Source organism: Plectropomus leopardus, chromosome 9, assembly GCF_008729295.1.
Source record: "Plectropomus leopardus isolate mb chromosome 9, YSFRI_Pleo_2.0, whole genome shotgun sequence".
In the NCBI taxonomy this organism is placed as follows: domain Eukaryota; kingdom Metazoa; phylum Chordata; class Actinopteri; order Perciformes; family Serranidae; genus Plectropomus; species Plectropomus leopardus.
Window position 1 is genome coordinate 22,653,172 of NC_056471.1, and position 11,554 is coordinate 22,664,725.

General features: G+C 40.6%; 1 protein-coding gene across 3 annotated transcripts in view; it reads left to right on the plus strand.

Moving 5' to 3' along the window:
- zdhhc9 (zinc finger DHHC-type palmitoyltransferase 9) overlaps positions 1–10,015 on the plus strand; it is a 38,237-nt gene extending 28,222 nt beyond the window's left edge. For all 3 annotated transcript variants that reach the window (XM_042493657.1, XM_042493655.1, XM_042493656.1), the window contains 6 exons: positions 459–596; positions 1,038–1,086; positions 2,460–2,562; positions 7,055–7,158; positions 7,354–7,456; positions 9,047–10,015. In XM_042493657.1, the coding sequence (XP_042349591.1) occupies positions 459–596; positions 1,038–1,086; positions 2,460–2,562; positions 7,055–7,158; positions 7,354–7,456; positions 9,047–9,229 (680 nt within the window). In that variant the 3' untranslated portion in view covers positions 9,230–10,015. The remainder of the gene's footprint in view (positions 1–458; positions 597–1,037; positions 1,087–2,459; positions 2,563–7,054; positions 7,159–7,353; positions 7,457–9,046) is intronic.
- The last annotated feature ends 1,539 nt before the right edge of the window (positions 10,016–11,554 follow it).

Consider the following 11,554-nt stretch of genomic DNA (forward strand, 5'->3'; position numbering starts at 1 on the left):
CTCTACGACCGATATCTCCAACACTTGGAAACTCATACTGAAACAACCTACACTGATAAACAGCACTACGTTTGTAAATGTAGTAACTATTTACTTATTTTGACCCTAAATCTACAAGCAGCGTCACATATTGCATTTCTGCCTTGATGTTTTCAGTATACTGTTGTGAAACTCCATCCAGGGAGTGCAGCGGTGTGTGTGCTGCTGTCTGTTTGACCCTGCCCTGCTTTCATCTGGCTCGCCTCCAAATTATAGGAGAGGAGAGGCGGAGAGGAAGTGATCACTATATTTAGACTGCAGGTTTACAGAAGCTGATGCACAAAGCTGTCTTTGACTAAAAGACTGCAGCTGATTGTGCTATATTTTAACACTTGTTAAAATGTTTTCCAAAAAGTGCCTGTTTTCTATGAAAAGTTGAATTTCTATATTTATACGGTGACCTTTTCTCCTTTTCACAGACCGTTTTGATCACCACTGTCCATGGGTAGGAAACTGTGTGGGCAAGAGGAACTACAGATACTTCTACATGTTCACTCTGTCGCTCTCCCTGCTCACCATTTATATCTTCACCTTCAACATTGTGCACGTGGTGATGCGTAAGTATCCTGAACAGAAATCATGTAGGAGAAAAGTACATGGGAGAGTTAAAAGAATGTGACAAAACAGGAAGGGTGACCTGCGACACAAGCTCACTATCAACTTTATGTGCAAGAGCATGCACTTGTGCTGAAACTATGACCTAATTCAGACCAGGCTCTCCCTGCAGCGTGACATGACGTGCAACAGCAACTGACAGCTTGACATGACTCCTCTTTTCATCCTCGTCCTCCTGCTTCCTCGTTCTACCCAACGCAGACAGCAGGAAGACAGAGAGATGAGGAAACAGCGTGTTTCTAGTCAGGATAATTAGCTCTGGGCTTGTTATCTTAATACTGGAGTAATTGTGCCTTTTCTGTACAGAAAAAAATGAATAAGGAAGCAGTGGGATTTTTAGAAAGTCCTTTCTTTTAAACATCTCTCTGTTGCTCTGTTCACAGGTTCAGTGGATAATGGTTTTCTGAACACTTTGAAGGAAACACCTGGAACATATCCTTTTAAGCTCTGACCACAGTGTATATCACAAAACAGCTGCTGTGTGGGCCATGTTTGCCACATTTCCTAGAATAGAAAATGAAAAATGTCGATAGTTTTTAAGTATCCCTAAACCTCTCCTTGAACAGTGATTTTCCAATAATAGCCTAGAAACTGGGCACAGCAGGCCTGTCAGGCTTGGATTTCCTAACATGTCCTTTTGTAGCCTTTCTAGGCCAGCCATTAGAAATAATGGACAAGGAGACAACATTTCCCAAATTGGGCCTCTTATCCACACCCACTCCATCACCACTCCCCTCCCATCCTTAGCTCTAATTCCAACACAGCAATTTCAAATAAGCTATTGGCCGTTAGCCTTGTAGTGACAGAGATGGAGTCTTGAACAACCATTTCCAAATCCAGTGTCACAGACCCATCCAGGCCATGTTCTGTTTTTCAGACACATGCTCAACATGATTACAAAGTGCTAAAGGTCAGTTATTTCAAATACTGTATTTTTTTTTTTTAAGGATTAGAGAAAAGTAAAATCAAACACTGAAGAGATTACAGCAAGGCATAAAATGATACAATGAAATCAAGAGTGAACAAATAAATGTACTTTTTACAGGCTTCCCAGTCATGGAAAACCCGGAAAGGTCAGGGAACTTCACAATCACATTTTTTCGGGCCTGGAAAAAGTCATGGAATTAGTAAAGTTGTGGAATTTTCTTGTGTATTATGAAATTGTTAGAATAATTTTCTGTGCACAATCATCCACGTAATTTAACAAAATTAATTTTCCTGTAGCTGTTGATGTAATGTAGCACCAGTATGCATTTGTGTGACATTTTGTTTACCAATCATGTAATTTTTTCTCCCTGGGTTCATCTCTCCCCTCACGTATGCCAGTAAGCTTAAATTATGTTGGAATCTGATTTTAATCCGACACAAGTTTACTTTAGCTCGCTGGCTTCAGCTTTTAAAATAAGGTCATTTCAGCTAGCAAAATGGATAATCATCAGATGGAGATGAGAAGCTGCTTTTGAAAGTAATGCCAAAATCACCACTGATGAATATTTACAGAAACTAAGGGGACAGGGGCCTTGACAAACAATTAGATAAAAGCAGTTTGACATTTTATTGATGGAACTCACCTTTATTCTCAATGGTCATTTATTTTTTGTGCAGTTAAAAGAGTAAAAAAACCTCCTGCCTTTGATCCTTTTTATTAAATACATTTTTTTAGACTTCCTGTTGCTGACCGTCACTGGCTTTAATCATGTTGCATAACTGTCTGCCATTCTGTCGTCACCTGCTGTCCACTGTTTAATCAGTGACCACGTGTCCGCCAGAAAACATCTGTTACCGTTTTCTTAACTTGAGCTCACTGTGCTGGAGGTGCTGGTGTGTTTCTTCACCCTGTGGTCGGTGGTGGGACTGACGGGCTTCCACACCTACCTGATCTCTCTCAACCAGACCACCAATGAGGACGTAAGTGCATCTCACTGCATGAATAATGCTTTCACATCTGCAATTTGTTTCCTGAATCATCCGTGAGGCACAAAGATGTAGTTTGCATCTAGTTTGTTTAGCTTTCACACTGCCTTTATGCAAATCAACCAAATAAGACATGGAGCAACAGGATTAACTCTGTCTTTGGTGTCTTTAGTTTTCTTTGATGTAAATACAAAGTATTTTATTCCAGTGGCAGAAATTTACAAATCATGCACTAATATAGGCTATATTTGTCTTTCCAACTAAAACTCTTGAATATAAACATCAGGTAAGACTTCAAATTAACTTAATATGCAGAGTTTGGTCCATGTTGAGTTCTCATTCTCATTTACACTTGTTATTTCTAGTGTTCAGATACAATGCTGATGTGTCTATAATACTTTTTTATAATTTCATTTACAGTTAGACACATACATGCGTCTCTGTTTGTCAGAGCACTAATCTCATTGTCACATTTTTGCTTGGTAGCTAAAACCTACATAAAAAGAAACAACACGTACATTGACACATTTAAAACATTTGGTTTGAACAGCTTAAATGTTTCCTTGTTTCACTTGTGCTTTTTTGGTGTCAGCTGATTGTGTCATTGACCTAAAAAGCATGAAGTGGTTAACTGTAAATAATGGAGAGGGTACTTTTGTCCCTGCTGACGGGTGTACAACTGAGTTGCCACCATCATTTTCCCCTACCACAACTATCTAAACTCAAACCACTTGTGAATGTACCATAAAAAGGGCAGATTGTCTCTTGTCCTCACATATTTAAAAGTTAACATAAAGGGTTATTTAGTTTATTATTTCAGTAAACCTTTATTTAACCAGTAATAGTCCCACAGAGATTCAAAATCTCTTTTTAATGGGAGTCCTGATGAAGACAGCAGCATGTAGACTTTAACATAAAAGAACAATCAAACAGAAACACAACAGCAAGAGTTAAAATAAATAGTAAAAAAATTAACACATAAGCAACAAACATGCATTTAAAGGAACTGCGTGTAATGTTCTGGAAATCCTTGTTTTTAAAGACACTAGTGGCTGTTAAGAGAACCGCAGTCAGCGTCCTTTTGCTCGGGCTTGCACTCTGCAGGTGTAAAAGAGCATCCTCGGCATCGGCCAAAACAGCGAAATGATTGACCGGCATCATGTTGATGCTCAGTGTCAGTTTTAATTCCCCCAAACCAAATAAGTCCCTCCATCATGTGAGATCCAAGAGATGAATCTTTTGTGTGTGTGTGTGTGTGTGTCTGTGTGTGTGTGCTTACATGGAGTTTGTGTAAGGCTCCATGTGGTGGTGGTTGCTGCTGTAGGTACCAGATTGCTCTGCAGCCAGGCAAACCTGCTTGGGGTCTGCATGACGTAACACCCGATAATGAGCTGTACAACAGAAAGTGTATGAATGCTGTGTTTGCGCCGCAGACTCCTAAAACATACATCATTATGGAATAAACCTCGATCAGAGTGTGTTACTTTATATGCAAATGCAGGACCCCAAGCAGATGTGTCAGGTCGAGCATGTCTTGTACCAACACAAGTTGATTGTTGACGCTTGCAAACACGATTGCTAAGCTTATGTTAGTTCGTGTTGCACATTGTTGTAGCGCTTTAGGGGAGCTGAAGAGAGGCAAAGTGCTGCATAAATGTCACATCTTTGGGATTTTATTGACGAAAACTTCACGTACAAGTCGGTAACGGAAAATCTGTGAAGGTCTCAGTTTTCAAGTTACTTTTCAGCCAGTTCTACCCTCGGCAATCAACAGCGATTAATACATGTGTTAAGTTACATATAGTGTCTTTTAAATGAAGATATGTTTTAAATTAGATTAGACGAGTGTAATTGTCTAAATCAGGTACATCATGAAGATAAAGCACAGTTTGAAGAATTTGTGTGATAATGAGATCGGGCAGTCTGTCTTCACGTGGCTGGAAAGACAAACATACATCACAGAGGTGTAAACACTACGATTTCCAAGACTCCAGAGCTGTTTCCTTGACAACTGCTCAGCCTCATTCGGCACCGAAGAACAGAGGATGGTAAACTGTAGCTTGTTAAACAAGGCTTTTACACTGTAAACTACAATAAGGCAAATACATAAAAAAACAGATTGTGAAAAAATGAGTGTATTTTTAACTGCGGCTAAAACAGACATGCAGCTTGTCACATTTATTTGTTGTTCCTTTTCTTCACATGAGGCAGACTGGACCTCATGGAGGGGTTGACCCATCTTTCCTGTTTTTCAAAATGTGACGTCCAGTTCAGCCACACTGAGACCAAATGTCTCCGGTACACCAAAAACACTTTTATTCTGCTCAGAGTGTGAAACATATGACAACCTGGCTGACGAATGCTCCTCTCTGCTCATACAGCTGAAGTCGTCTAATGATCTAAAAATACGCACATGAAGAGCTGCTATTCTTAATAAAAACCAACGACAGAACTGAGCTGAAATAAGAACAAAACTGAGCAGCTGGTTTCTGACTCAACTTGTCAGCTACATTTAGATGAAGCATGAGAGGCTAAATGAGGAAAAAAGTATTGATTGCTTGATCGCATTACCATGGAGTCTTTGTTGAGTCACCAAACACACATTCAGGCTGATGTGAGGCAGAAGATGAGTGGTGATGTTGCAGGTGGATGAATCCACAGAGGGAGTAATTTATGTTGTGTCTGTGTACGCTAACATTAACAGTGTGTATACTTTATTTGAGGCTTTGTTAGCCCAGATCTGACTGCAGCGGCACTGATGAGAAGCAGAGAGCAGCAGCAGAGATGGTGGGAGGTTCTAGATGGCTGAAAGCAAGAGAGTGCACTCATACTTTGTTGTAATGATTAATTTATAATTCCCTTTTTTGCTTCCTGTGGGAAAGCTGGCCTCATTTTTTTCATTTAATCAGTAATGAAGCTCTGCAATGGGCACCTACAGTACAGTGTAATGTTGCTCCAGGAGCTGAAACAATGCCCGTCAGTCTGGCTGCTTCGATATCTGTGATTTGGCCTAATAATAGAAGCATCGATACCTGCAGGGGCTGGGCCTGCTGCCAGAAATACTGCTGTGGCAGAGAGGTGGGGGGAGGTGAAGAGGTGGGGGAGGAGGAGGAGGAGAGGATGATAGAAATGGTGGAAAAAAGGCGAACAAGAGAAGGCACCTTGAGTGTTGTAGCTGCCCTGGTTTCTCCCATAGGATGACACATGCTCTGTCAACTGTGTCTCCTTCATGCACACAAACACTCACAGAGATACACACAGTGTAGTACAGGCATGCAGTACTGAAGTACCTCATGGGCAGACTATTGACCTATATCCACAGCAACTGCAAAAACAAAAAACCTGTTTTCTTTGACTTGCCGCAGGCTCAGTCAGCACAAGCTCATTAGCCCCGCCCCCTAACCGCTAGGCATTCCCAGAAAAACTTTATGCACAACAACGACATTGTAACTGATAATAATTAGAGTAACTGTGTAACACTGTATACCATGAGACTATAAAACCATGATTCTTTCTGAGGCATTTATCATACTGAAAAAATCTCCTAACATTGCAGCTCTAATCCGCTGATACAGATGGCATGCTGATATTATTGTGCATCCCTACTTAAGTTAAGACATTATGATGTCATAATTGGTTATTGCCATTTCAATTGTAGTGTTACTAAAAAAAATATAGTGGTAGAATGTAAATTTCATATTATTTCTTTCATCAGAAAAACATGCAGAAGAAGTAGCACTGTGTTTTCAGCCCTGAGTAATGTCTCCAGGTGTTCCTTTCAGGTTGCATACAGCCATAGCCACCTCCAACCATCAAGGTGGAGCAGTCTGTATGTAACCTGAGATCACAGCATTTCCAAAGACACCAAACATGACCAGAAACAAAAAATGATTTGTATAAAATTATGCAAAAGACATCTACAACATTTCCTTTTGGTGTAATTATGCAGCAGCACAAGCATGAATTCTTGGGTTTCAATATTTCACTCACTGTGAACATCATATGACTATAAAATGATTCATTATAGATGTGTATAGGATGCAGTCAGTTTGGAATAAGGTGTTTTTTTCAACCTTAAAGCTACTTTAAAAAAAAGATGAAAACCAGATGTTAAGGGGTTAAAAAGTTCCTTCTGATAGCTGCCAAATAATGCATATGACTGAGAGCGTACATACGGTACGGTGCGGAGGACGTATTATTACTGGGAGAATCCTTTGCATGAATTTTCTGATTTTTCAATGAATTATTAAAGTGGTTGTAATCTTTCTGTGCTCGTTCACACCCGTTAGCGCACAGAGTTCCCATTAAACCAGGAATCATTAAATCCCTGACAAGATCCTTTTTAGTAGGTCAAAGCCGAGCCCGTGGGAATAACATCTAAAAAAAGGAGCGATGCTTTTGAATAACGTATAAGCACGGGGAAAATCAGAGATGCGGTTTGGGAAGGTTTGCTGCTTCAGTGTGTACATTTTGTTTTTGTGCTCAGATTAAAGGATCCTGGTCGGGAAAGAACAGAGTCCAGAACCCGTACAGCCACAAGAACATCATTAAAAACTGCTGCGAGGTGCTTTGTGGGCCAACATACCCGAGGTAATCCCACATCTTTACTGCTTCATTTACTGTCACGTTATCTAGTTGAAGTTTTTGCTCTTGTCCTGCAGTTATCAGTGAGCTCTGTAATGGTGCCTGTGATAGATTGTTACGCTTGTCCCTCTCCTACACCTCATCCTGATGAGTAACGAGCAGGACGCTGTTAGCGACTGATTGTTTTGTCTGGCTCTCCAGCGTCTTGGACAGGCGAGGACTGATGCAAGAGGATTCGCCTGTTCCTGCTACGTCTGCTGCACCCTCCTCCTCCAGCAGCAGCAACCCAGTGTCACAAACCACGGTGAGCACGTACACACACACACACACACACACACACACACACACACACACACACGAAACCCTCCCCCCTTTTTTGCACTCCTCTGGCTCTGAAGTGAATCAAGGCTGCAAAGCACAGAGTAGTGAATACAGAGCAGACATAAAACAGTCTAAACCAATTACAGAGAGTGTTGGAGAGGAGAGCGGAGGTTTGTGTGTGAGACAGAGGAAGTGGAGAGCACTTTTCTTATCAAAGTGACATTGATAATCCATCTTGAGTCACGTGTGTGTGGAGCCATTTTGTGTCTCTTTACATAGTTGCTGTGTTGATCCATGTATATTTGTTCAAATGTCATATTATCTGCTAATATCAACAGGGTTCCTAAAGCTTACAGCAAGCTAGAGTTTTTAAAAAGATATACTATGCAGGATTTACATTGTAATGTAACAAAGTAGTAATACTTTGTTGTAGTGCTTTAGTGTTTCCCAAATAAAATGTATACTTTTGCTTCAGTACATGGCACCAAAGCATTGTAAGTAATTAACTACAAAATAGGAGGGGATGGGTACATAAATGAAAGAATAGGGAAGGAAAAACTTTTATTGTTCTTTAAATCCTTCAAGTTTTGAAGAAAACCTACCTTTTCTTCAAGAGTAATGTATGCTCCATTTTAAGGTTAACTTCTCTCACAATTCTGACCGGTTTCTTTTTGTTATTAACAGCATTTACTTGTATTTTTACCTTTAATATTGGCATAATTTGATATCATAAGATTACTTTTGATACTTAAGCACGGTAAATATCAGACTTTTACTCAAGTAATATTCTAATAGGTGATTTTCGCCTCGTCCAAGTCATTTTCTGGTGAATTATCGTCTTTCAGGTCCTTCATACACCGCTGGAAATGCCCTTAAACCCTTAAAAATCTGTTTGCATATCGTTACTTACGCCCCGCCACCATTAATCAAACCTGTTGATCAGAAATACAGTAAAGACTGTGCAGTTTCACTGACTGTGTTGCATTTGGCGAGATTCTCCAACGGTGCCTCAGAGGCTGTGATAATACACGACGATCTGTGCCGCTGCGTCATCACACTTTTGCAAACCATCATCACAGTAAAATCTTGAGCATCATAATTATTAACCATCAGAAGGATCAGTGATTCATTTAAGTCAAAACAAACTTCATAAAGAGCTTCACATTATAAAGTTGTACATGATTTTTGTGCATATACATCGTTTATACATCAGCTACTGCTGTCAGTTTTAGCAACATCCAGTGACTATTGAATGTAATTTTGTTATTTCACTGATGTGTTAAATGTTGGCTAAAGAAGAGTTCTGCTCTGCTAAACATGTTTGTTACAAACTTGTTGTTTGTAAATATTCGTTTTTGTTGCTGCATTAAAATGTTTCTGAAAACATTTTAGGAGAAAAATAGGAAGTGCGGTAACATGTTGATTGATATTTGGCCGGCACTGCCACACTGTATTATCTGATCAGATTCCAGTTTGAGTTTGAGTTTGAGAGAAAATTTTGATTCTTTGCTGCAGCTCAGATCGTCACCACTGTGTGTCTCTCTCTCTCTCTCTCTCTCTCTCTGCTCCGCAGAAAACCACAGCTCCACTCATCCCCAATGAGCACACACCTGATGATGCCAAGCCGAGCATTGCCGCCTCAGCAGAAAAGAGCGCCTCCCCCAAAGAGGAGCTCCCTCCTGCTCCAAAGGCCCCGCCCCTGGCTTCACCCGAGACTGATGCAGAAGCATCCATCGCCAAGGACCAGGGCCATTAGCTGCATAAGGGGGCGGCTCCCGTTGTAGCCCCTCCCCTGACACCCGGCCTGGTCAGGAACCTAAACATTAATAATCAATATGTGATTACTGTGCGGGTGACTCGGATATTCTCCGACTCCCGCCCTACATTCCACCAGAAGAGCAGAGTTTCTGCGGCAGCTCCTCCTCTTCCCTGCTCTCCTCACTAGTAGCTGCAGAGCTGTTTGATTGGCACTGACTCCTGCAGGAGGCGGAGTGATTTAATGGAAAGTCAGCAGCTTTTCTGTCTCCTGAACACTGCATGGAAAAGACACGTAGGAGGAGAAACTGCTGGAAAAACTGCAGAGGAAAAAAAAACTCTTCAAGCATATGACATCCCTGCAGGTCACCTGTGGGTCGCTCTGATTGTCAATATTACTTTTAATCTTTATTTAAAATTGCATAATGACATTTATTGTGAGAGGCCAGTTCATATATACCCCTTGCAAGTGTCTGGCAAAGACAATATTATTTCTGGACATGTAAAAAACTTCATACATACAGTTTTCTGTTGTGTGCACATTACATGCCCTATGCAAACCCTGAGAAGGCTGGACATGCAGCTTTTGGACAGAAGGGTTAACACCTGTCAGGCTGTGAGTACACATGATGTCCAGGTAGGAGGAGGATATGCAAACCCTTGGCTAAGATATCCTAAAGGCTCCTTCCAGGCAAGTCAAAATCTACCTTGTATTCTGATATTGCTGCATTCAGTACTGTTGTTACTTACGTGCATCTTTTTTGTTTCTTAAAGTGATCCAAACCAACGCCTGTCCTTCCATTTTTATATAATCAAGGATGTAGTGTGACGTCGGTGCTCTGAAATAGATGAAATTGCGTGACGCACATTTGAAGTCTTGTATCCAGGAGACGCTCAGCCAGAGTCCCGTTATGTGTGAGAGAGACGACCTGACTTCTGATGATAGTAGACACTCTTGGTAACAGTGCCTTATCATGTAACAGTTGCATTTTCAAATGCAACTGAGGTCGACAAACAGAGAAGCCCCTGAGATCCGTTAAATATGACAACATTAATACACTAATAAGTCCAGCGGTTCCCAACCTGCAGGTTTGGACCCCCATGAGGAGTTGCAGGATAAATCTAGGCTGGGGTCAAGAGATGATTAAAGGAATAGTCTGACATTTTGGGAAGGAGCTTATTCACTTCCTGCAGAGAGTTTGATGAGAAGATCAATATCACTCGCATGTCAATATAGTAACTATGAAGCTACAGGCAGCAGATGTTTAGCTTAGCATAAAGACTGGAAACAATAGGAGACAGCTAGTCTGGCTCTGTCCATCTAACTAAAAAATACAACTACTAGCACTTCTAAAGCTACCTAATTATTTATTTAATTTGTACAAAAAAAGGCTGAACATTACAAGAAGTTAAGAAAGAGTTCTAGCTGTAGAAAAGTAAACATGTTTTTTGTGCACAGTAATTAAATGCACAAACACATAACAATGAGCTTAAAGCTACTTTCACACGATTACGTGGCAAACGCCCTGACAAAAGCCTGCCTGCAAGAGCACTGCCCAAAAAGCAAAGCGTTTTTAAAAGTGCAAGCCGCAGCTGATACTTCAAGGTCAAGGTCAAATTTATTAAATAGCACGTTTAAAAACAACTAAGGTTGACTAAAGTGCTGTACTAAAGTACTAGACAAAATAAATAACTAATAGAAATACATAAAATGCAGTGGAAGTCATTGGACAAAGGTCCAGGACATATTTGGACAGTTTTCCTGCCATCTAAAGTTTGGTGGAAAGGCAATCCCAGGACCAGTTTTTCTTTTGGTTTCTCTTATAAGTTGCTACTGCTGTGTAACTCTGGCATCAAAGCTCAGCACTTTTCCTGAGGCCTTGTGAATACCCAGTTTTGTAGTGACCAAACGTGGAATTACCATTTTGGGGTCTTGAATGTGAAGCAATGGGACCCAAAAGACTTTTCCCATTTACTTACATTGTGAAAGATTCTTTTGCAGATCAATGGATAAATTTTTTGAGCATCACAACCACCATCGAATGACTTGTTTCACTATCAGGATTTGATCATTTTGGTCTGATCATTTTTTCCAAGTCTAGATGAGTCACACAATTAAATAATTTTATCCTCATTAAGTCAGCAGAGAGCTAAACTGGAAGATTTTCATAAGCCGTCATAAGTCTGAAGTGCACCAGCTCCAAGGGACCCAAAAAGCAGAAGACTGGGGTCATTTCATGTCATTGAAATCAAGCTGTTTTGGCTTTAAGAGCCAATGAGTAACTTGCAGAGGAATGAACAGGGTGCACACATACATCCATGATTC